Source organism: Corapipo altera, unplaced genomic scaffold, assembly GCF_003945725.1.
Source record: "Corapipo altera isolate COAL_440 unplaced genomic scaffold, ASM394572v1 81, whole genome shotgun sequence".
Taxonomy (NCBI): Eukaryota; Metazoa; Chordata; class Aves; order Passeriformes; family Pipridae; genus Corapipo; species Corapipo altera.
In genome coordinates this window covers 1,237,756-1,261,689 of record NW_020884987.1, presented here as the reverse complement: position 1 = coordinate 1,261,689, position 23,934 = coordinate 1,237,756, and the positions used below count along the sequence as shown (strand labels likewise).

At 52.6% G+C, this 23,934-nt stretch overlaps 1 protein-coding gene across 1 annotated transcript; it reads left to right on the top strand.

The window, feature by feature from the left end:
• Positions 1–421: 421 nt before the first annotated feature.
• On the top strand, positions 422–23,934 carry COL6A1 (collagen type VI alpha 1 chain). Its single transcript, XM_027666188.1, has 35 exons — positions 422–731; positions 1,463–1,592; positions 3,311–3,511; positions 3,792–3,951; positions 4,139–4,261; positions 4,354–4,374; positions 4,557–4,577; positions 4,677–4,721; positions 5,050–5,103; positions 5,852–5,896; positions 6,001–6,027; positions 6,314–6,340; positions 6,439–6,483; positions 6,720–6,773; positions 7,327–7,389; positions 7,897–7,959; positions 8,107–8,160; positions 8,242–8,277; positions 8,452–8,514; positions 10,417–10,479; positions 13,862–13,924; positions 14,640–14,702; positions 14,815–14,865; positions 14,950–14,985; positions 15,549–15,611; positions 16,079–16,144; positions 16,503–16,538; positions 16,849–16,885; positions 17,675–17,683; positions 18,476–18,609; positions 19,769–19,878; positions 20,174–20,357; positions 20,559–20,733; positions 21,114–21,143; positions 21,882–23,934. The coding sequence occupies exons 1-35, from the start codon at positions 617–619 to the stop codon at positions 22,490–22,492; spliced, it is 3,078 nt and encodes a 1,025-aa protein (XP_027521989.1). The 5' UTR covers positions 422–616; the 3' UTR covers positions 22,493–23,934.

Sequence of the window (23,934 nt, the reverse complement as noted above, 5' to 3'; positions counted from 1 at the left end):
GAAAGTGCTTCTCCAAAAGTGTGGTACCTCCACAGTGCCCCAAATCCCTGTGTGGCCTCGGGACAGCTCCAGCTCTGCCATGTGGTGGGGACTCCCTGGGACAACACAGACCAGCTCTCATGCAGATTGGGATGCGTTGGGAATGCCTGTCCCCCTGTCCCAGCTTTCTTGGCCCAGGAGCTGAGAGGAAGCTGCTGGCAGGTGCCCCAAGCCCCCCTGCCCCAGCGAGCAGGCTGAACCCGGGCAGGATGCTGACCCTGGGCACTGGCTGCACTGGGGCTCCCTGTGTGAGGCTTGTAGAGGTCCTAGGCACTCGTGGCCAGGCTGCTATCGCAGGTACAGTGACATCCATAAAAAGGGTAAGGAGAAATGCTTCATTAGGTTCTGACTCACAGTTGACAGCCCCTGATCCCTCCCTCCGTCCTCGGGCTGGAGAAGTCTCCTCCTCACCCTTACCCTCCTGCCTGCTCTTCCTCCCACGGAAACCAAGGGGAAAGCGGTAAAAAAAATATCTTCAGCGACTCCCGCCTCCGGGCTGTGGCCTCTCTCGGCTGCTGGGTTCTCCTTCCCTGCTTTTTTCTTGGATGCAGCTCGATGGTAATCTGAACGAAGCAACATGAGGCTGCGAGACTTTCTACTCACTTTGCTGCTCCCGGCCGGCTTCCTGGGGGGGGGGTCATACGCTCAGCAGCATGTGAGCCCAATCTCCACACGAGTCTCGAGTGCAGAAGGTAAGCCTGGGATGCTTTCCAGGGTGGTTTTTCTTCACGGGACCAGCAGAGAAGCCTGACTGCTGTTCCCCTCCCGAGTGGATGCCTCCCACTGCTGAACACACCGCAGACCTGTGGGGACGTTTCGGCTTGCTGAGGAGAGCAGCGTAGGATTAGAGAGGATCTGCAGGATGTACCCACTTTTCATGTTTTTTGGCTCTCTTTCCTTGGCTCCGTCTGGTCAGGACTTACCAGTAGCACTGGGATGCAGGAGAGGGGGATAACAGCTGATACCAGTTCAGCTTTCTGAACTATTTAGGATTTGACTCTGGCTGTTAAGGAATGGTTTTGTTATTGCTCTTTCCTAAAATTATATTTTTGACAGGATGTGTCAGAAAATTGGTGGTTTCTCATAGCATGAATTGCTAAAATGTCTTGGTTTAATTTTTTTAAGTGGCTCTTGCAGCTGCATGTTGTTTTTTATAATAAGTAGTATAGGACTTGCAAAGATATCCCTTGAATGGAAATGTGGAAGACAGTATAGGAAAGTGTTAAATGCCACCAATGTTTTCTGAAAATGTAGTCTGCTTACCCTCAATGCCAAAAGGAGTTAGGATGTCAAAGCTTTCCCCTAAGTCCTGATTCTGGGAGGCTGCTCGGAGGAAAACTTTGTGGGCAGCACGGGAAGCCTGGGATGGGGAGGCGACACAACAGGACTGCTGGCCAATTCCTGCCTCTCCACTTCTTTCCAGACTGCCCTGTGGACCTGTTCTTTGTCCTGGACACTTCGGAGAGTGTCGCCCTGAGGGTGAAGCCCTTTGGGGACCTGGTTACCCAAGTGAAAGATTTCACCAACCGGTTCATTGATAAGCTGACCAATAGGTACATCTCCCAGGGGTTTATCTGGGCTGGGTTTATCTGGGCTGGGTTTACCTGGGCTCCATCCTTTAGGAATGGAGCTGACTGGGATGCTGAGACCACCCTGCATGTCTTTCCACAGATGGAGAGGAGGAAAGCAGGAATGCTGGGGAGGGAGATGGGAGCCTCTCCTCCCTCTCCCAGTCCTCAGCTGCCCTCTTTGCTCTCTGTGCTGAGGGCAGCAGTGTGGCTTGAGCAGGGCTGCCTGCACACAGCCTCAGGAAAGAAAGGAATTCCTGGAGTGGCAGACATGGTATCCCAACCCCACCACCTCTGGCTGGCTGTGTGGTTATTCTGCAGTGCCAAAGTAAAGCTGATGCCTGTGCTCAGGCCCAGAACAACCCGGGTGCTTGGGCGGCAGCAGAGCACCTCTGGTGTTTAAACCCAGCAGTCAAGAGCACTCCACAGAGCAAATCCTCCTTTGCAGCTGGTGTACCCCACAACACCCAGCTTTGGGTGCCCTTTATCCACCCCATTGCCCAGCCCTTTATCTGCCACCTCCTCACCTACCTCTGCAGCCACCAATCCTTGTCTGACCATGGCTTTCCCAAGGGGAGGTCATGCAGAGATGCCCAAGAGCACCAAAGCTCTCAGATCCCAGAGGGGGTGATGCTGGGCTTACCTGCTGGCAGGAGATCCAGGGATGCACAGGAGCACCACAAGTCCTGGGGGCACATGGGTCTTCCTGAGCTCCTCGAGACAGCAGGAGATGTGTGCTGGTGCCCAGAGGGGCACCATGGGGATGTTCCAGTGGTGCACCAGCTGGAGGGGCAGTGCCCCATCTCAGGATGGGTAGGAAAGGATTATCAGGTCATCAGCTCATCTGCCCATTTCCCAGGCAGGAGAGCTACATCACAAGGCTTTGAGTGACCAGGAGCCCTGTGCCTGGGAACAACCTGCCAGGCCTCCCTCAATGCAGCATCACTCTCCCCTAAGCAAGGCTCTGGTCTCAGTCCAGAGGCAACTGGCAGCAGTGGGATGGAGGGAACAGCAATGGACAATGTTCAGGTGGCATTGGGAAAGGTGTCCTGCTGGGCAGAGAGAAGATGAGCTTGAGGAAGTAAGGTGTGCAGCACCACCCCTTTGGGATTGGTCCCCACATCCTGAAAAAAAAATCACATCCCTTTAGGATTGATTTCTGGGGCAGTGACCAAAGCACAGGTGGTGCCTCTGTCCCAGGGAGTCACAGGTGTTGGATGTGCTAGCGCACAGGGCAGGGCTTCAACACATACACTCATCCTTCTCTGAATCACATCATCCTTCAGAGGGAGGTATCCCTCTCTGGTTTGAATGCATCTAGCAGTGGAAAACCTCTGTGTGGGGTGTTTCAGTGGTTACCTGCCTTGCACTCACACACTTGGCTGTCTGGCTCAGCATCTCCTGCTCAGCTGCAACCACTGCAGCCTGGCACCTCTTCCAGAAACCTCTCTGCCAAGCTGTTTGATCCTTGCAGATGCCCACCAGGTGCCTCGCTTTGCCCTTCCACCCGCTGGACAAGCTCCCCTGGTCCCTTGCTGTGCTTTGCATGGCAAGCATGTCCCTGCCTTGCAGGAAAGCAGGGAGCCCTGGTAAATCCCTGTTTCGCAGAGCGCTTTCATGTTCCATGGTGGTGCAAGTGAAGTGGAGGTGTCAGTGGATCTGGATGAAGGTGCTGGAGCATGAGTCCTGGTGTGTCCGCACAGGTACTACCGCTGCGACCGCAACCTGGTGTGGAACGCAGGGGCTCTGCACTACAGCGATGAGGTCGTGCTCATCAAGAGCCTCACCCCGATGCCCAGCGGCCAGAGCGAGCTGAAGAACCGCGTCTCGGCAGTGAACTACATCGGGAAGGGCACCTACACCGACTGCGCCATAAAGCGGGGCATCGAGGAGCTGCTCATCAGGTGAGGCAGCAGGGCAGAGAGGGACGTGCTGCTGGCCTGGCTGTGGAGAGTGCAAGCTGGGAGCTTCTGGGTTAGGACATGCCTGTGCATTGTGTAGAGCTGTCCTCAGGTTGGGAAAAGAGGTCACCTGGGCATGGAATGGGCAGAGGGGTGGCAGTGCTCTCGCTTTGCCCTGACCCCAGGATGGGGTGCTACCTGGGGTGAGTGCCCCGAGGTGCCCAAACCACTCCTCCCCAGTGAAATCCTTGCAATGTTAAATCCCATGTTTAAACCCTTTCAGTGGTTCCCATCACAAGGAGAATAAATACCTGATTGTGGTGACTGATGGACATCCCTTGGAAGGTTACAAGGAGCCCTGTGGAGGCCTGGATGATGCTGCCAATGAAGCCAAACATTTGGGGATCAAAGTGTTCTCTGTTGCCATCTCTCCCAATCACCTGGTAGGGACCACATGGCAGGGATGCTCCCTGCAGGGGTCTCAAGCGGGACCATGAGACCCCTAGTGGGGCAAAGGAGGCTCTGAGGGGCACTCCGAAAGGAGAGTGAGGGTTCCCAGGATGATCTCTGGGGACTGACCCTGCACAGGTGCCCACGGGTCTCATTCTTCCCTCCCCACCCCGACCTTAGGACCAGCGGCTCAATATCATCGCCACAGACCACGCTTACCGCCGCAACTTCACCGCCACCAGCCTGAAGCCAACCCGGGAGTTTGATGTGGAGGAAACCATCAACACCATCATCAACATGATTGTGAGCACTGCCTGCCTCCTCCCCACGCCCATCTCCTGCCCAGGCTCACCTGTCTCTCTCAAACACCCTCTCTTTGCTTTCCTGTCTTGCAGAAACTTAACACAGAGCAATCGGTGAGTGTCCCCCTGCGCCTGAGCCTGTCCCCTGTGGGTCACCCACGGCCAAGGGGGGCTCAGTGGCACAACTCTGCCCTGAGGCAACTCCTGCCAGCCAGGGGAACCCCCTCGAACAGGCTGCAGTCTGACCCTGCTGCTTCCCACTGCTCTAATGCTGTTTTCTCCTTCCCTCTGGGCAGTGCTGCTCCTTTGAGTGCCAGGTGAGTCAGACTTCTGAGACCCCTGTTCCCTTTCCTCGCATCCCTGTGGTCCCAGGCTGTGCCTCTCTGGCTGGTCTAATCCATACCTCTCTCCTGCAGCCTCCTCAAGGGCCCCCTGGACCACCTGGTGACCCAGGCCATGAGGTGAGGGACTGGTTGTGGCTGTGCTGTGCGACCTGGGCAGTGGGATGGGCTTACTGGGGATGCTCAGAGACTTAGAATCATTATCAAAGAGTCATTAAGATTGGAAAAGACCTCTAAGATCACCTTTGGGGCATGGGTCCTCAGCATCCTACCACTGCCCCACAGAGAAGTGGATGAGGACCTACACTGTCTTCCCATGTGGCCAGCATCATCTGGTCCCCATATCCTTGGAGCATTGCTGCTTCCATTCTTCCTGCTCTCCTTTCAACAGGTCATTGTTCTATTCCTGGGGGTGATGAGCTAACTGTATTTCTGTCCTGTATTGCAGGGAGAAAGAGGCAAGCCAGGTCTTCCTGGCCAGAAAGGAGAAGCTGGAAGCCCAGTAAGTGAAGGACCAGCCCTGGTGACTCTGCACAGGGGCTATTTTTTGGCTGCTTGTGGCCAGACTTCTCAGGCGCATCCTCACCAGCATCACCCTGTTTCCATGGGGTAGTCATGGCGTGCAGGGGGGTGGCTCCTCCTCTTGCTACAAGGCTTCCTTGTTCCTCACCCAAAATAGCTGTCCCTCCTGAAGGACACGTCTCTGACTCATGTATGCCAGCCCAGGGCTGGACTCTGGGCTCTCTCCTGCATCCTCTGACACAACAAGCACAGCACTGTTACAGGGAAACCTTTGGTAAATAACAGCCTAAAAGCATGAGGGTACTATTTCCCTCCTCCTCCCTTTTTTTTTTTTTTTTTCCTTTACTGGGCACACTTTATTTTTGGGAGGCACATTTCTCCTGCACATGTGAGTGTGCAGTTATCCACCTTGTGCATCCCCAGCTTGGAAACCCCGTGCCGTGCATTTTTCCTTCCCAAGGGTTTTTTGCCCTTCCCTTTCATCCCAAATGATGTGTCCCCAAGTGCCCAGTTTTCCTCACCCCTAGGATGGGCTGGAGATGGTGGAGGTGAAGGCAGGTCCCCTTGACCCTCCACAATGATCCCATGCTCCCAGACCAGGAAAATGAGGAGCAGAGTTATGGGAGAGCCTCTTGTGGGACAATATGGTGGCTGGGCATGAACCCCACATCAAGAGTCTGGGGGGACACTATCCCATGGTGGTGTAACACTATGTTTGTGTCCCCTAGGGCAAGCCAGGGGACATGGGACCTGTTGGCTACCAAGGAATGAAGGTATGTGGGGCTGCAGGGTCACAGCCATGGTTCCTTGGTGGGCCATGGGCTTTGAGCTGCAAGTGTTCTCATTCTTCTGTTTCCCTCTCTCTTTTCCTCTCTAGGGTGACAAAGGAAGCCGAGGAGAAAAGGTGAGGACAGCAGGGATGTTTGGGGAAGATCCCTGTGTCCCCCAGCTTGGTTATCCTGGGCTACCTCTGCAGCTGGATCATGTTGGGGTCTGGTATGTGCCCACGATTCCATGCCTCCTGCCAGCACTGCCTGAGCCAGGAGCAGGGATCCAGTGGGATCTAGTGGTATGCAGAGGAATGGTGAATGCCTGCGTCCTGGGACTGAGCTGGTGTGGGGACTGCAGTGTGGTGGGGGGATGAATCTGCTCGGCACGGGGGTCTGACATCTCTCTTCTTCCCTTTGCAGGGCTCAAGAGGAGCCAAAGGAGTCAAGGTCAGCCTCTGCTTTTGCACCATTTATTCTCTCTGGTTGATGCCTGGAAAGAGAAGCATCTTTGGGAATCTCTTCATGATCCTTATTTTCTGTTTCAGGGTGAGAAAGGCAGACGTGGAATCGATGGCATCGATGGCATGAAGGTAAATCTCTGCTCCAGGGCACTTTGCTAGGCCTGAGGACCCTGTCTTTTGTCCCTTCAAAACCATTGTGGGATCCAAGAATGAAGCTGGTGGGGCAGCGGAGCTCCCCTCCTGCAGAGCCATCCAGCTGCCAGCCAGGGACAGGACTGGAATGTCCTTTCCAGGGTCTGGAATGATGAATGGGGTCTTCCCATGGGTGCCACTCATTGGAGACCCCTACTGTGTCTGCCTGACAGGGTGAAGCTGGATACCCTGGATTACCTGGATGCAAAGGCTCACCTGGATTCGACGTACGTACCCTTTGGGTGCCCCTTGCATGCAAATCAGCAGGTCTTCCATGATGGTGTGTGGAAATGGGGAGCCCCCCAAGACAGGGAGCTGTGGGAGGGAGTTTCTTGGACACATGAAATGCTGGGATACCACACATGACACCCTGGGGATGTCCCCAGGGCAGTCTACCTTATCCTTGCCTGGAAACTGTCCCCCATTGCACGGGTCTGCCTGGGATGCTGCTCTGGAAAACATTATTCTGACATTGTATTTCTACAGTTTTGCTGCTTTTTCCATGCTCTCAGGATGACACATTCGTGGTGGCACCAGTGTCACTGTGGTCCAGCCACAGCAGGCCAACAGCCACCTTTTCTGCCCTTTTGCTCTGAGCTTCAAAAGTGTTTCAGCAATGTGGGCTCAGTGTTGCTTGTTGGCTCCATGGTGTCATGTCCCTCCTGTCCATCCCAGTAGAGAGTTGTGTGCTGGGCTGCTGGGATGCTCAGTCCGTGCCCAGTTTCCTACAGATAGTGTTACCAGCGTGGATTTCAGTGATGCTGCCTTTAACTTCAACAGGGAGCTCAAGGCCCACCTGGACCGAAGGGAGATCCTGGTGCTTATGGACCCAAGGGAGGAAAGGTGAGTTGCAATGCCCAGCCTCATGCAGGAAGGGTGCTGACACCCCTCTTCTGCAAGACGGAGAGGTGGCAATTCCTTGCACTACTTGGGGCAAGCCTATCACAGAATCAGAGTGGTTTGGGTGGGAAGGGACCTTAAAGCCCACCTCGTTCTACCCCCTGCCATGGGCAGGGACACCTTCCACTAGACCAGGTTGCTCCATGCCCCGTCCAACCTGGCCTGGCCTCTACTCTAGAGGATGCCCTCCTTAACCCCCAGTGTTCCCAAGGTTAGTGGGTGCCCACAAGCCTGGAATGAGCATCCCTGAGATATTGGGGGGCTACTGTGAAAAAGTTGGCTTTCACAAGGAGTGGAGTAGGGTGGGATCTGCTGAGGATGGGGAGAGACCACAGCCCTGAAAGAGGCTCGGGGTGCACCGGGGCTCCTGATAATCCCTGTGCTCTGGGATCCAAGATCCACCACTGGGTGCTGAATGCAATCTTGATGGTACCTTGTGTCCTTATGAAGGGGGAGCCTGGGAATGATGGAAAACCTGGCCGACAGGGGATTCCCGGCAGCCCTGGAGAGAAGGTGGGTGAAGAAGTGCCTGTGTGAGAGGGAGAGTTCCCTTCTTCAGCCTGGGCTTTGAAGCAGAGCTTTCCCAAAGCTCTGCAAACATGAAGGGTTTTGATCCAAAACTTAACTTCTCATTTGCACCTCTGTGCCTTGCTCATGCAGGGTGCTAGAGGGAACCAAGGTGAGCCTGGACCAGTAGGAGAGACTGGTGATGAGGTGAGTCCTCTGCCTGTGATGCCCCTGTGCATGATTGCTGGCCATTCCCACTGCCTGACCACCCCTCTTGCTTCTCCACAGGGTGCTCCAGGTGCAGATGGTCCTCCAGGAGAACGGGTAAGTGAGGGCACCTCTTCCAGGCACCCCACCAGGGTATGGGCAGGGGCTGGTACCCTCTAGAAGAGGAGGAGGGGGGCTGTGGCTGAGCCCACTCAGAGGTGGGCAATGAGGGACAGCTTTGCTCCTGCTGGGAGCAGATCCTGATTCTGTGATCCCACCGTCTCTTTGCAGGGCAGCAATGGAGAAAGAGGAGCACCAGGCTTGCCGGGTGACCGTGGGCTGAGAGGAGAGCCGGTAACTGCACCCGCAGGGAGCTTTCAGAATCTGCTTGCAAATGGGGGGATGCTTGGAAGCCAGGCACTGGAAATAGGTGCCCAGGGGCTAACTCCACCAGCCTGTGGGCCAGCAGGCAAGCTCAGTGCCTTTCCTGCCAGTTCGGGAGGGACCTGTCTTTGTCCCCCAGCAATTGCCCCTTTACACTAACAGCTAATCACCAAATAACCAAAATCCAGGCAAGAGTATCCCCAGCAAGCCAAGAGCAGATGAACAGTGGCCAGTTCCTTCCTCACAGCTGGAAAACCAGCTGATGAAGAGAAAAGAGACAAGTGTCCTCCCCAGGTGCTCAGGGACTGGGAACGAGGGCACAGGTACCATCAGCAGCAGGGCAGAGTGAGTGGGTGTGGATGGAATGGGAGCGGGGAATGCTCTTCCCTCCCCTTTTGGGTGGGAGTCACTAGGAAAGTATTTTTCCTGCCTGCCAGGGGTGAGTCAGCGAGAGTGAGTGTGGGAGAGACAGGCAAGAACCATCAGCGGGCCAGGATAAACATGTGGCAAGCGACAGACATGCCACACGCCACAGGGAGAGACGAGGGGTGCTGCTGTGCAGAGTGGGGGTGGTGGGACCCAGGGCACCCCGCAGCAGCATCCGGTATTCTCACTGCTGGGCAACCACCATCGCACCACTCATTCCCTGTCCTTGCAGTGAGGGCAGTGAGGACCCACTACCAGCTTTGAGGGGGGGCAGAGTTTGCCTTGGGGAGGGAGCAGCTCTGGCAGGGGGCTTCTGGCAGCCTCCTCCTTCCTGTTTACTGCTTAGGGAGCATCAGCACTGCCGCACGGGGTGTGCGGGGCAGATGTGCGCGGGACATGAAGGCACGCCAGTGTCCTGGAGTTAAATTGTTCAGCAGATGATGGGCTGCTTCCTTCCAAGTTTTAGTCCAAGTACAAGGCTGTGTAACCTTGCCAGAAACGTCTTGGGGCCTTTTGGAAGTTGTGTTTTGTATTTGCTGTTTGCCTTATCCATCTGGAAGCTTCTAGGTTGCAAACAACAGCTTTAGGTCACCAAGGTTTCAACTGCTTCCCTCAAAGTTCACTCTCCTCTGCCTCCCCAACTTGCTCACTCCTGGCCATGGGTCTGGATGAGGAAGGTGCCACAGAGTCAGCCTGGGTCTGGCAGGCACACTGCCCTTTTGGGATGCAGCTCTGCTGGGCTGGTGGAAGGCTGTTGAGTGAAACTGAGCCCAGTACTGTGGTATTTCCTTTTGTTGGAACGGGTGAGGTGCAAAAACACTGAAAGTCAGGTTTTCTGGGCTCTCCTGGGCTGTCAGTTTTCTGCAAGCAGCCCTAGCCTGGCTCAGGGTGCTAAGTGTTAGCAAAGGAGAGGGGAGAACATTGGTAATGAGAGGTGAGGGTGTCCCTCTTCATCTGCTGGCTCGTTCCCTTAGGAATCACCTTGGCTCCCCAGGTATGGCAGGATGGAGGAAGAGGGGGTGGAGGAAGGATGCTGCTATCCTGGAGGCTCCTCTTCATGCAGATTGCCTAGGGCAGGAGCTGCTCTAGAGGAGCAGCTGTGGTTGCAGAGTGTGGCTGGTTTGAGTTCAGGGCCAGGTCTGTGTATCTGCAGAAGGCTTAGAAGGTGAATCTCTCCAAACATTTATTTTTCTGGCACAAAATGGGCTGAAACATGTCACCTAGAGGAAAACTTCAGAAGGTTTTCCTCTTAGGGCTATCTTCTTGGGTTCAAAGTGGCCGCACTAGCCTGTCTTTATCTCCACACATCTCAGTTTCCTACTCAGCTTCTGAATCTGTCTCAAAACTCTCTCTGTTTGGATGGCTGCTCCCCATTGCACACAGGTCCCTTTGTACCCTACATCTGTCCCTCTTTTTGTTTCTTATGCCCTCTCTCTGTGTTTTCAGGGAGAGCCTGGACCACCTGGTGACCAAGGGCGAGAAGGACCCCTCGGACCACCTGGTGACCAGGTAAGAGCTTGTACTAACCTTCTGGCTCCCAGATGGAAGTGGTTTGGACAGTGGGGAGTGGGGTAGGGTGTTTAACGAATGCCACAGCATCTTGGGGTAACTTCTCAGCATCTTCCAGACCAGGAAGCAAAGCTGTTGAAGAGGGGCAGGAATTTCTACAAGAACCCAGGATATGAACAAGGCTGAAAAAATGGAGACTTGGTTGCTGGGCTGTGGGCAGAGCAACCTCCACAGCATTTCCCAGTTCCATGGAAACAGATGTCAACACATATGACAGAATTGGAAACTGGCAAGTGCAAGCTGCAGCACTGCACAAAATGTTCAGGCCTGGGGCCAGAAGCTGCTCACCTCAGTCAGGGGAGTCAATGACACATCTTGTGTTGGTGAGGATATCCCGACGTGGCCCCAGCAGTGTCCCTGACACCCTTGGCATCTGCAGAGACAACCAAAGCCAGCATTCCTCAAGCCTGCTTGCTGCAGGATGTGGCCCTCCTGCTCTGGGGACTGCTTGTCCTCAAGGAACAGATCTCAGACTTCATGGGCTTTCTGGAGAGCAGAGTTGGCTACCTCCAGCCTGAGGAAGGCTTCTGTCCCCTGCACAGTTAAAGGCTTTTGCTTCCCAAAGGTGTACCTGGGTGATAACTTTGGGTCTGGAGGTATTGCTGGGTCAATCCTCCATGTCAATAGCACAGGTTGTAATGGCTCACAGGGTCTTTGCACCTGAGCAAGCATGCTTTGACATCACCCTTGGAGGGGCTCTGTGCGACAGCTCCCCTTCTACCCATACCATCAGAGTTCTGATGGATCCAAAGACACAGAGATGTATTGAGATAACATTCCCACACTGGTGGAGCAGGACTTCTACTGGATGTGAAGCATGGAAACCAGTGTGCAGACAAAAATGAGAGCTTTTGAACTCCTTTATGGTCAGCCAAGTGTTGAAGAGCCCTTGGAGGAGATCCGGAGTACAGGACAGGCATGAAGGGGTGGCTGTTGCATTCACATTATCCCCAGCATGGGTGACCCCCACAGCAGACCTGCTCCATGCCACAGCCTGGGGAGAGGCTGTGCTTGTGCCAGGATTGTGCTTGCCTGAAGTTGGGCTTCCCTTGAGCCTATCTCATGCTAGTGAGGAGCACCAAATCCTCACAGGAGGATTGTCCAGCTCCTACTGTCCTGATATTGTCCAGATGTCCTATTGTCCAGATCCTGTAGCGGAGCTGAGCTCCTGCCACAACCGAAGAGCATCTGGCAGCATCCAGCTTGCTGGGCATTGCTGAGGTGTCATTTTGAGGGGTGGCCCTGCTGGAAAGGCAGCTCTTTGGATGTGTGTATTGGATCTGCGCTGCAGATAACGCTGGCAAAGGAGGCTAAAGCTGGAGCTGCTCTCCATGTGGTAGAAGGCTCATTCCAGGTTCAAGGCAGGAGGAAGACCATGCAGAAAACAGAAAGTTGGTAGGGAGCCAGGCAGAGATATATCCTTTTTCCAGATAACCTTCACTGTTGGGGAGGAAGAGGAGAAAGAACCATCTCCCTGCTGTCTCAGCCTGTGGGATACCAGTTTTCCCTCTCCACCACTGAACTTGAGTCAAATCCCTGTCAGAGAGAGAGAAGCATTACAAAAGCAGCTCAAATGCCTTCCCGGACCAGCGGTCACCTCAGTGCCTCCACCACTCCAGGGAGATTTGAAAAGTAGTTACAAAGTGAGGATGATTTTTCCATAAGCTGAGGAAGAATGCTTTTTTTTTTTCCAAATTAAAAATAAATGCATAATTGGGCTTGGGTAAGAGTAGGACTTTGGCAAACATGAATATTTTTCAAGCTGTGTTATCTGCAAGCTCTGGATCTTGGAGTGTATTTCTCTTGGCAAGGGGAAAGGGCTCCCGCTAACCTGTGACTCCCTTTCATCCTGTTTCTATCCAAGGGAAGCTAAAGACCAGCATACTCTTTCCCTGATCCTCATGGACAGGTTTGGTGGCCCTTCTCTCTTCCTGGCCATGGTGCCCGTCCCTCCTGTGGTTCTTGTCACACCCAGAAAAGTAGTGGACAAAGATTTCCTCACCCAAAATCCTGCATCATCATGAACTCCTCCAGGGCCATGAGAGATTTGTGCTGTGTGCTGCTACAGTGAGGACATGTATGGCCAGTGCGAGCCAAGGGTACAGCGGCTCCAGCCTTGGCTGGTATGAGGGATCACAAGTTCCTGTCCCTCCTTCCAAGATTTCTCTCTTCTGGGCTTTTGGGCAGAAATAAGGTCACATGCCTTAGAGCAGTTCAGTACTCTGCTCTGTGCAATATTAAGTCTTCTGCACCTTTCCTTGGAAGAAGGGCATGTACGGCATACGTGGATGTTTGGCACCAGCTCTCTGCCTACCTCTGTGCTCTCCATTGCCTGGGGGGCCAACTGTGAACCCAGCTCCATGTGAAATGCTGCCTCACTTGAACATTTGGACCAATGGGCAAGAGCATCCCTGCCCAGTAAATGTCCACCATCATTACCAACCTCCCAGAAAGCAAACCCCACAGAGGGCTGTCAGCACCGAGCAGAAGGTGGACATCTGTGGAGCTCTTGGAGAAAAGAACCCTCCTCCTGCCTCCTCTTGTCTCTTACTGTCTCTGGCCAGCCCTACAACTGATGGAGCAAGTTGCCCACTGCCCAGATGGGATGTGGTATAGTGACAGCTTTGGTCCCTTCCAGCACCAACTGCCAGAGCTCTGCAGCCTCCTGAGGATGGAAACTCCCTGGAGCCACAAAAGGGCCTCTGCCAGCTTGGCTGTGCCCCAGACATGTCTGAGCCTCCAGATATGGGGAGGCTTGTGTCACCTTCAGGATGATGTGCTTGCACCAAGGACCGACCTCTGCCCCAGGGGCACCTCTGTCACAACCACTGTGCAACCCAGCTGTGCTTTGATGCTGGAAAGCACCAGCCCTTCCTCCCCAGTCTTATTCCCACCAGGTCATCTGTTACTGGGGCAACCTGTGGAGGAGAGGGATAGCTTTGGGAGCCTCAGCCACCATTGAAAGCATATGATGTTTAGCCCAGACCTGTAGTGTCACACCTTGCCCTAGAAAGCTTCTTGGTTTGGTTCATGCTCAGCAGGGATCTGCCTTCGACAGGGTTTTGCAGAGAAAATAGCATAAGGAAGCATGGGGAGGCAGGAGGGCACAGGGAGAGCCAGGTACAGCTCCTGAAGCATCTCCCCCTTAGCATTAACCCTTGTCAGTGGGTCCTTCCTTGGGATGGCTGAGTTGGAGGTGACTCACTGGTGGGTGCAAGGCACAAGGCAGGCACACATTATGAAATGAAGGGACCAGCTGCTTCAGTGCAGGAGCAGCACCAAGAGAAAAGCCCTGCTGAGTGAACTCTTCGTGTTTCCCTAGGGTGAACCTGGACCCCCAGGACCCAAAGGCTACAGGGGAGATGACGGCCCCCGTGGCAGCGAGGTTAGTGCTTCTTCATCACCACATCTTCGGGGGGGGGAGGGGATGAAGGGACTACCAGGAGATGCTGTCCCTGAGGGCTTTCCCCATATCCCTTGGATACTGGAAACCTACTGTAGGTACAAACTGCAGTGTTCCTGGCAGACACATTGAGGCATTTCCCACGGGTCCTTAAGGCCATGACTGGCTTTCCCCCCACTTCCCATGGGTCATTTCTTGGAGAGGGTATGGCCACACCATAAACCATGTGGCTTCCCATCACAGATGCTGGGAAAGATGCCCTCTGGGGGCAGCCACCTCAATCTCCCAGCAGGTTTGATCCCCAGGGCAGGGAGCAAACTGAATCCCAAGCCCAGATGATGGCTTTCATAGAAATCATAGAACAGTTTGGGTTGGAAGGCACCTTAAAGTTCATCTTGTTCCAGAGATGGGCAGGGACACCTTCCACTAGCCCACGTTGCTCCAGACCCTGTCCAACCTGGCCTTGAACAATTCCAGTGATGGGGCAGCCACAGCTTCTCTGGGGAACCTGTGCCAGGGTCTCACCACCCTCTGAGTAAAGAACTTCTTCATAACATCTAATCTAAATCTTCACATTGTTCTTGTATAATCTCCTATGCGGGCTCATGTTGGTAGCTGGTTACCTCAGCTGGTTACCTCATCATCTTCCCAGCTGAAATTATGTGCAATGTATGACTGCTCCTTGTGCTCCCTCCAGGGCCCAAAGGGATCACCTGGAGCACCTGGGCTGCCTGGAGAACCTGGTCTGATGGGAGAAAGGGTGAGTGGTACTGCTGTGGAGATACTCGGTCTGAGGAAAGCAGGATCCTGCTGCCATGCTATCTGAGGGGTCTGCTTTTCTTTATCTCACCTATGTCTCTCTTCCTTTCCAGGGAGAGGATGGCCCTCCTGGGAATGGCACAATTGGATTCATAGGTGCCCCAGTAAGTTTTTTGTGTTGCCTTGAAACTGTAAAACCATTATTTGTCCTTGTCCAACCTAACGTGCTTCCTTTTTTTCATCCCCAGGGGCAACCAGGAGACAGAGGTGACCCTGGCATTAATGTAAGTGTGCTCCTTCCTCATACACCCAGAATTTACCCTTGGTTAGGCACTTAGAGCCTCTCCATCAGCTGCATGGTAGAATGGGCTCCATGAAGCAGCCTGCTCCTCCAAGGCCCTCTTTTCCTTCTGCCGACCTCTCCCTACAGTGGATACTTCTGGTGGAAGTGTCCTGCCTTAGTAGTGACACCCAAGGGCAGCAGCCTGGGCTGGGTGCTCTCTGATGCAGTCCTAGAGCCAGAATTTGGGGGTGGGAATGCCAACCAGGGGGAACTAGACGATGCTCTGGTGGGGACATGACTTAGTGATGGACTTGGCAGTGCTGGTTTAACAGTTGGACTCGATCTTAGTGTCCACGCTAAATGATTCCATCATTCTATAGCACGGAAAACTGCCTAAGAAGCTCTCTCTCCTTCAAGAGCACTGAAATTTGGTGCTAGGGACACCTTACACTGCTCTCCACCCCCTCCCAAGCCAGCTCTCACAAGGTCACCACATGCCAGCACCAACTTCACCACGCTAACCACAACCATCCATGCAGGAGTCTTCTCTGTATTGTTTTTCAGGGAACAAAAGGCTATGTTGGACTTAAAGGTGATGAAGGAGAAGCTGGAGATCCTGGCAACGATGTGAGTATTCTATGTAATGGTGAATCCTCTTTCCCTGTGAGCACAGTGCAGGAGCTTTGGGCTGGATCTCTTACACTGATGGGTCAGAGCCCATCAGACTTTGTAAATCTTCACACTTTGCTGCTGAGCAGTGTCTGAGGGATGGCAAGAGGAGCTCTCTCCAGGTGTTCATTTTGCGTCCTAGAGGTGACAAACCTCCAGATTTGTTAGCCTGAGGTCGGCATCACCTCTGCAAGACTTTGTAAGCTTCCAGGTAGCACTGATGGTTGCACCTGTGCTGCACCACTGTCCCATGGAGGGAGATTTTCCCAGTGTCCATCCTGACCCTTCCAAATCCTGGTTTGGTTGGGTACAACAACCTCAGATAACATTTCTGTGGTGAAACAGGGCTCATCAGGCACTGGAGGTGAAGGTACTGCCCCCTGACACACGCAGATTTGTGGGATTTGTTTTTGCTTTCATTCCAGAACCCAAACCCTGGCCCCAGGGGCATCAAAGGAGCGAAGGGCTACAGGGGACCCGAAGGTCTCCCGGTAAGTAAGGACCCTGGCAGGATTTGCACTGACAGCATCCATCCATCCATCCATCCCCTGGGTGCTCTGGGGGCAACACTGAGCCATGACACACACACTGTGTGTGTGCTTGCTGCCTTCCTACCTCAGTGTGCCTGGCACATGTGGAAGTGGGTCTCTTCCCCCACCTCCGTGAAGCACCAGGGCATCATGCAAACAAGCTGATGTATCTGATCCAAGCCCAGTGCAGGGGCCAGCAACTGGGAAGTCAAAAGGCTTTTCCCAGCTCTGCATTGCTTATCAAGGTATCAGCAGACAACGCCGCTGATAGGGCATGACTGCTCTTGTAACTCCTCTCTCCTATGCTTCTGTTTGACAGGGACCACCAGGACCTGTGGGGCCTCCGGGACCAGATGTGAGTGGGACAGGACTGGGGTGCTGCTTGCTGGCCTGGTCTGTGCTCCCCCTGGCTCCTGGGAGGGGGGACACTGCTGTGGGAGCCTCCTGCTCCTGGGCTCAGTGGTGGCTGTCCCCCATTACTGTCCCAGCAAGTCTCAATGGCCAGGTTTTCTTCATGCCAGTCCATCACTAGCCAGACCCCACTTGCACAGCGCTCATTTCCAGATCAAGACTTTTTTTGGGCACACAGAGCAACAGCAGGGGTGGTGGGTAGAAAGGAAACTGCCTTTGTTATTAATCAAACATTTCTTTTCCTCTGTTTTCAGGAATGTGAAATCTTGGACATCATCATGAAGATGTGCTGTGAGTATCCCTGTACCTCTCCTCCCACCCTGCTTGGTGCCTTGCTAAGTGGGAAATATCAGTGGCAGCTGATATTTCACTGGCCCCTCCAGCAAGAAGAACCATCCCCAGGCAGGGGAGTGCCATCCATGGGCACCGCTCCCCTTCCATGAGGCACAATTAAGTCCCCTTGATCCAGGGATCTCCAACTCCACCTCTGGAGTAGCTCACACAGCTGTGTCTCACTTGTACATGCTGTAGACTGGCTCTGTACAAGGAAAATATGAGCAAAGTTGTGTAAAATCCTTGAGTGGCCCATTTTACCTTGTTTTTTTGTTTGTTTGTTTGTTTTAATATATCAGGGTCTAATTTTCCCCCCGGGAAAGGGAGGTCTCTTTTGGGGTGTCCTGCCATGGGGAGAAGCAGCACACATGTGCTGCAGAGGGTTTCTGGCCCATGACCAGTAATGAAATGCTGGAAGGACACAGGGTACTTGAGGAACCGAGTTTGAGCTCTGTGCTCTGGTGACTTACTTAATCCCTTCAGGATTAGCTTTTATTTTCATTTAAATAACACATAAGCACGTGCAGAAACAACTCTGCTGCATGTGGTGCTCCAGGGCAGGGCATCCCAGCCTGAAGCAGGCAGGATATCTGGGTGTTTCAAATGGGAGGGAAACCTGCAGGAGCTTGGATTGGGCTGGGCCAGTTGGCTCTGGGTTTGCAGAAGCAGAAACCTGCAGTCTGGATTAAGGTGTGAAAAAACCCTTTGTCAAGCATTTTAACGTTCTCTCTTTCCCTTCTCCTCTAGCTTGCTGTGGTGAGTATTACTTGGCAAAGTCACTCTGCAAACATTTGCTAGTCCTTCTCCTTGCTTGCACCCCTCCCTTTCCCTGCTCCTTGCCCTCTGCTGTGGAAGGGAGGACCCCACAAGGGAGGACCAGGCATGAGCCAGGCAGGGGAGGGCAGTAAGCAATCCCTGAGGGTGCCACATGGATTCAGAGGCTGATGTGGCTGAGTTGTACAACTGGAAAACTGTTGTCAAGGTGCCCTGTGCCAGCAGGGTGGATTTTCTCCACCCTTTTTGCAGTTGGGATGTCTGCTCAGAGCATACTGTGGATCCAGCTCTGCCCTCTTCCTTCCAAATCCTGTGCTGGTCAGCAGAGTAATGCGCTGGGTTTTTTCCCCTGCTGCTGTCCCAATAAGTTGAGGTTACAGTCCAAAAGCTTGAAAGAAAAGCTAAGGGCACATGATGTCCTGCAGCTATGGGAAATAGGGGAGCAAGCTGAGTCAGCCTCCTCCCGCCCACCAGTGTCACCTCTGTCCTCCTGGGCCGGGTGAATGGAAGAAGTGGGAAGGCTTATGAGGAAATGGGTTGTGGAATAATTACTGGGTGGTTTAAGGGTAGTCACAACCTGGAAATGCCATATGTATTATAAGGGAGCAAATGCAAATAGAAAAATTCATAAACTGCCTCCCAAGTCTGCTATGCAGCTATTTTGCTGCATTATTTTACCCTGGGCTTTGTGGGTGGGTAGGGCATCGGGAGGCTGATTCCTTTGGGGGTGCCTCCCTTCAAAACATGTCCCTCCACTCCTGTGCCTTGCTGCAGAGTGCACCTGTGGTCCCGTCGACCTCCTCTTTGTGTTGGACAGCTCGGAGAGCATTGGCCTGCAGAACTTCCAGATTGCCAAGGACTTCATCATCAAAGTCATTGACCGCCTGAGCAAGGACGAGCAGGTCAAGGTGAGATTTGCACCGAGTGCTGCAATACACTTGTGTGCACTCACATTTTTATGCTGCAAGCAGGAAAATGGGGAGATGCCTCCACTCCAGAAAGCCTCCATGAGGCTTGGCTTCAAGCTGGGGCTGGGTCTTGATTCCTCCCAAATTCATAAAGCAAAGGAGATTGGACAGCAGTTTGTTGTCCCAAAATATAGACATCTCACTCTTCCTGGGCAAAGGGACTCTGCCTGCTGTGGCTGGGAACAATTTGTCTATGTCCCAGAGCAGATGGCTCATCAAGCATTCAGTCAGCTTGATTAGTCTCTGATCAATCAGTGTCTCAGTCTCTTCCCTGTCCCAATGAGCATTCCAGGTATCTGGAGTAGAGGTGTGTTGGAAGTCTCTGATGTCTAGCCCCCTAGGCACCCTTGTTTGCCCCCCACACTTGGGTTTAGGTTACCAGTTAAGCACACTACTTAAAAATTACCTTTGCAGTCCAAAACCAGCAATACCATCTCCTGTAGTGAGTCTTTCAGTCTGAAAAGGGACACACAATTGCTTGCTCTCCTAACTCTTCTCTGGTAACCTGCTGTGTATGGAAATTTCATTTACCTCAGTAATTTTGAAGGGGTATTTGAGATTCAGAGTTTCCCTAAGATATAACCCGCCACATCTAAAACACACAGTCTGTAAAGACACCACAACTTGTTGCTGAATACTTGTGTGGGCATACATGGGATTTTTGGATGGCAAAAAGCAGAAAGGCTGGATCTGGGCAGTAAAACCACTACATTGGAAGAAAACCAGAAGTTTTGAAAACAGACCTTCTCATAGAACCATAGAATCTCCTGAGCTGGAAGGGACCCACAAGGATCATCAAGTCCAACTCCTAACTGCACATAGGACAACCCCAAGAATCTTGCCATGTGCCTGAGAGTCCAATGGCTTATGTTGAGACCACTGAACCAAGAGACCTAAATTTGGGTCTTGTTTCACTGACTGTCTCACCAAATTGGTCCCCATGTACATCCACTCCTATTGGGGTTCTGTCTACCTGGAATAAAGCAGAGGAGAAACATCAGAGCCTGGCATGAAGGCATTTAGGACAATTAGCAGGATTCTGAGACTCAGGGATCCCCTGAGGTATCAGACCCTTACTGGCTTCTGTTTTGTCCAACAGTTTGAACCTGGGGAGTCCCGTGTGGGTGTTGTGCAGTACAGCCATGACAACACGCAGGAGCTGGTGGCCATGGGGGATGCCAACATAGACAACATCGGGGCGCTCAAACAGTGAGTCTGTGGGGTCTTGGCACATCACACAGGGATCTGATCCAGGGACACCTACTCACCTCCCATCCCCCACCTGCAGGCCAGCAGCTCCTGCAACTGCAATGGTACTAAATGTTCTTTAGTGGAAGGTAGTGATTGATGGCATCGTAGGAGCTCCTGAGGCCAAGGAGCTTGCCAGTTTTCCACCCAAATCTCCATGCAGGGTGTTACCTTGGTGGCAAGCTTGTCAGAGATATTGTGTTCTGTCCCCTCCAGTACCCACAGCTTGCAGGCTCACTTGTGTCTGTCCTTACAGGGCGGTCAAGAACCTGAACTGGATAGCTGGGGGGACCTACACTGGAGAAGCCCTGCAGTTCACCAAGGACAACCTCCTGCGGAGATTCACCTCTGACAAGCGCGTTGCCATTGTCATCACAGACGGACGCTCCGACACACTGCGGGACCCCACCCCACTCAACTCCCTGTGCGATGTCACCCCGGTAAGGGCACGGGGGACCTGCCACACAGCAGCTGTGCATCATAGCAAAGGCTCTCCGGGCATCTCCCTGTATTGGCTACCCCAGGATAGGGTGGGGGACACAACTGTCGCTATAAGCACTCTCACAAAGTGACAGGCATTTGCAGTTGCAAATGCATCAGATGATGAATGCATCCAGTGATGGAGTCTAACTTCCCTGCAGGTGGTTTCCCTTGGGATAGGTGACATTTTCCGGAACCCTCCAAATCCAGATCACCTGAATGACATTGCTTGTTTAAGCAGACCAACCAGGCCAGGACTGTCCATTCAAAGGGACAATTATGCTGAGCTCCTGGATGACACCTTCCTGCAGAACATCACCTCATACGTCTGCCAAGGTGGGTGAAAGGTGGTGGCTGGAGGCAATGAGGAAGGCAGTGAGGCTTACCTCAGCCAAGGGATGAGGGATACAGGATGCCCTCCCTTGCATTCCCCCCGTCATGCTCTTTAGCAGATGTTGAGGGAAGAAAACAGAGATCAAATTTAGTTAAAGAAGGGACAGGGATATCTCGTGTCTCAGAACACTTTGCAGTCAGGTCCACGTCCTCACCTGGTGCAGGACTTCTCTGTCCACAGCATTTTTAAAGCACATTTATAGCCTTTGCTCAGGGTCTTGCACAAGTGAGCAAGGTGAGTGTCTGTCCCTCCTGTGGCTGGTTCGAACAAGTGGTTTTCATGGATGAGTTGGTGACACTAATCTCTCTAATTTTCTTAACAGAGAAGAAATGTCCTGACTACACCTGCCCAAGTGAGTATTGACTCCTCGTGCCACACTGAAAGGTTGTGGGTGCTGTGGTGGGGGAAGTGGGAGTTCAGGGGGATGCATGGCTTGGACACCTCTTGCAATGAGGAGGCTTCTGGCGTGGAGAAGTGAGCAAAATCTGTCAGACACTCTCAGGGTCTCTCACACACATGCCAGCCCAAAGCACCTGGGGGAAAGCCTAGATGATTGCTTCTCTGACACCTCAAACCTAGAGAGGAGGCTGTTGAAGATTGTAACCCTCCCAGGCTTTAGTGGATGCAGGTAATGAGGTCAGTTGGGAGAATGAGGAAAAATCATGGCAGGGATATTGGAGAAAGCTGCTTGAAGAGTACAGGGAGGATTTTAATGGAGTACACCTCCAAATCAGAAGCGTTTACAGTCCTCAGACTTTCCATGGAAAGAAGTAAGGCGAAGGAGATGAAGTGGTTCCCCAGACATGCAAGGAGAGCCACTGCATTTAAACAAGAGTCACTAGATTATCTAAGCCAAACGAACACCTGGGAATGCCGCCTGTCCTAAACCAAATAAAAGAAGGAATGAAAGGGTAAAAGGACAAGTGTAGGACAGCACTGAGGGAGGAGAAACAAAGCTAGCAAGGGTAGGGATTTCCCGAGTCTGACAAGGCAGAAAGCCTATGAGACAGCCAGTGACCTCATCGGCTTTCCGTGGAAGAGGCAGGAGGAGAAGCGCAGCATAACAAGCTGTGGACATTTCCCCTTGCAGTCACCTTCACCAGTCCAGCAGACATCACACTGCTGGTGGACAGCTCCACCAGCGTGGGAAGCAAGAACTTCGAGACCACCAAGAAGTTCGTGAAGCGGCTGGCAGAGCGGTTCCTGGAGGCTGGCAAGCCCACCGATGACTCCGTGCGCGTCTCAGTGGTGCAGTACAGCAACAGCAACCAGCAGAGAGTGGAAGCTCAGTTCCAACACAACTACACGGTCATTGCCAAAGCCATTGACAACATGGAGTTCATGAATGACGCCACAGACGTCAATGCTGCTCTGCAGTACATCACGCTGATGTACCAGCGGTCTGCCCGTGCCGGGGCCAAGAAGAGAGTGCTGGTGTTTTCTGACGGACACTCCCAAGGGATCACTGCGAGTGCCATTGAGAGAGCTGTGCAGGAAGCCCAGCGGGCTGGCATTGAGATCTACGTGCTGGCAGTGGGCAGCCAAGCCAACGAGCCCAACATCCGTGTCCTGGTCACGGGGAAGAGCGCAGATTACGACGTGGTCTATGGGGAGCGCCACCTCTTCCGTGTGCCCAACTATAGCTCTCTGCTGCGTGGCGTCTTCTACCAAACTGTCTCCAGGAAGATAGCTGTTGACTGAGCATCTGGGTGGGTTTCTACCAAGGCCATAGTGTCTTCTGTCTTGCCTAAAAAAGGAAAACCAAAAAAAACCAAACCAAAACAATACAAAAAAAATTTAACAGTGTTTTTGACCAACATGAGGAATTTGCATCTATGCAGATAACCATAATGCCACAGCCTGGCTCTACGTAGTCCCCTTCCTTCTCCCCCTGCTTCATCACCTCTGTCTCTTCTCTGTTAGCCTAAAATTTCCCTCACTGCCCATGATTGCCTTCCCTCCCCACAAGTACACCTAGCAATAAGCCATCAGAAAACAAATACCAACCTCATCCCACTGTGTCAAGAAAGAACCAAGATGAGGAATTTGTACCACTAAGAACTAGCCTGGTCTCTTGAGGCTTATTATGCTCTTTTCACATACTTTTTTTTTTAAATTGTTTTAATTTCCTTCTCTGTTTCATACATCAGTTGAGCCATTGCCCAGCTCACAATGATCCTAACTAATGCTGTGCTTCAAGTGAATTATTTACACTTAGCAAGCTTTGAGAGGGGATCGTTGTCACAGTTGGCAAGTTTGGTTTGTATCTCCCATGCCTGGGGAGGAGGGAGGGGTGGACTGCATTACCCAAGCTGTGTGGAAGCATCTCTGGCCTCCAGTGCCATGGAACGGGACACTGACTTCCCAGGGCTGGAGTAGAGGTGGGTGGTGGAGCATTCCTTGGCACTGACACTCCTAGTCATGGCAGGGAGTCTGGGCACCGACCAAAGGAAGGATGGGCAGCAGCCACTGGGGAGGGGGAAACCCCAAAAGAAGCTACATAACTGCACAGAACTGATCTCATGGTTCTACAGTGAAACCAGGAACCTCATGAATAACCTGATGACTTGTGTAATGGTTCAAGCTCCATTCTGGAAAATCTCTCTGAGCCCAGTTAGTGGGATATTTTTTTAATTTTTTTTTTCCCCCAAAAGAGCCAAGCTGACTGACTCCCAGCGAGCATTCAGAGAGTACTGTTTCTATAGGACCATCTAGGAGTTACGCACCTGGGCCTTAGGGAAACCCACTAACTGTATTATATATTGAATTAAGACCTCATCCTCAGCCCAGCAAAGTTACGGGAAAGGCTGCCATCATCTCCCAGGGTCTTTGATTCACACCCTACAGATATACTGACAAAGGTGCTATCACTTATGTGGGTGATGTGGGCCCTTGGTTTTTACACAGTTGTTTCTAGGACCACACTTTAGATGTGGTTTGGCTGGGTGAGATTTTGTTTCAGTGCTTCCATTGGTGCTCTTGCTATGAATTCATGCACTTCCAAGAAATCAACAGTGATTGCCAGGTATCAGCACCCCAAACTCTTTACTTTGTATCCAAACCCCCATTGTACGAGTTAGTTTTATTTTATGCCTGTGTTTTACGAAAATTGTCCACTTGGGAAATTTGTCAAATAAATTGTT

Excerpts from the sequence above, each read along its gene's own strand:
- COL6A1 (XM_027666188.1), top strand. The coding sequence starts at position 617 with ATGAGGCTGCGAGACTTTCTACTCACTTTGCTGCTCCCGGCCGGCTTC. Across the intron at positions 14,703-14,814 it reads CTGGTCTGATGGGAGAAAGG|GGAGAGGATGGCCCTCCTGG; the intron begins GTGAGTGGTACT and ends CTTCCTTTCCAG. Across the intron at positions 16,539-16,848 it reads TGGGGCCTCCGGGACCAGAT|GAATGTGAAATCTTGGACAT; the intron begins GTGAGTGGGACA and ends CTCTGTTTTCAG.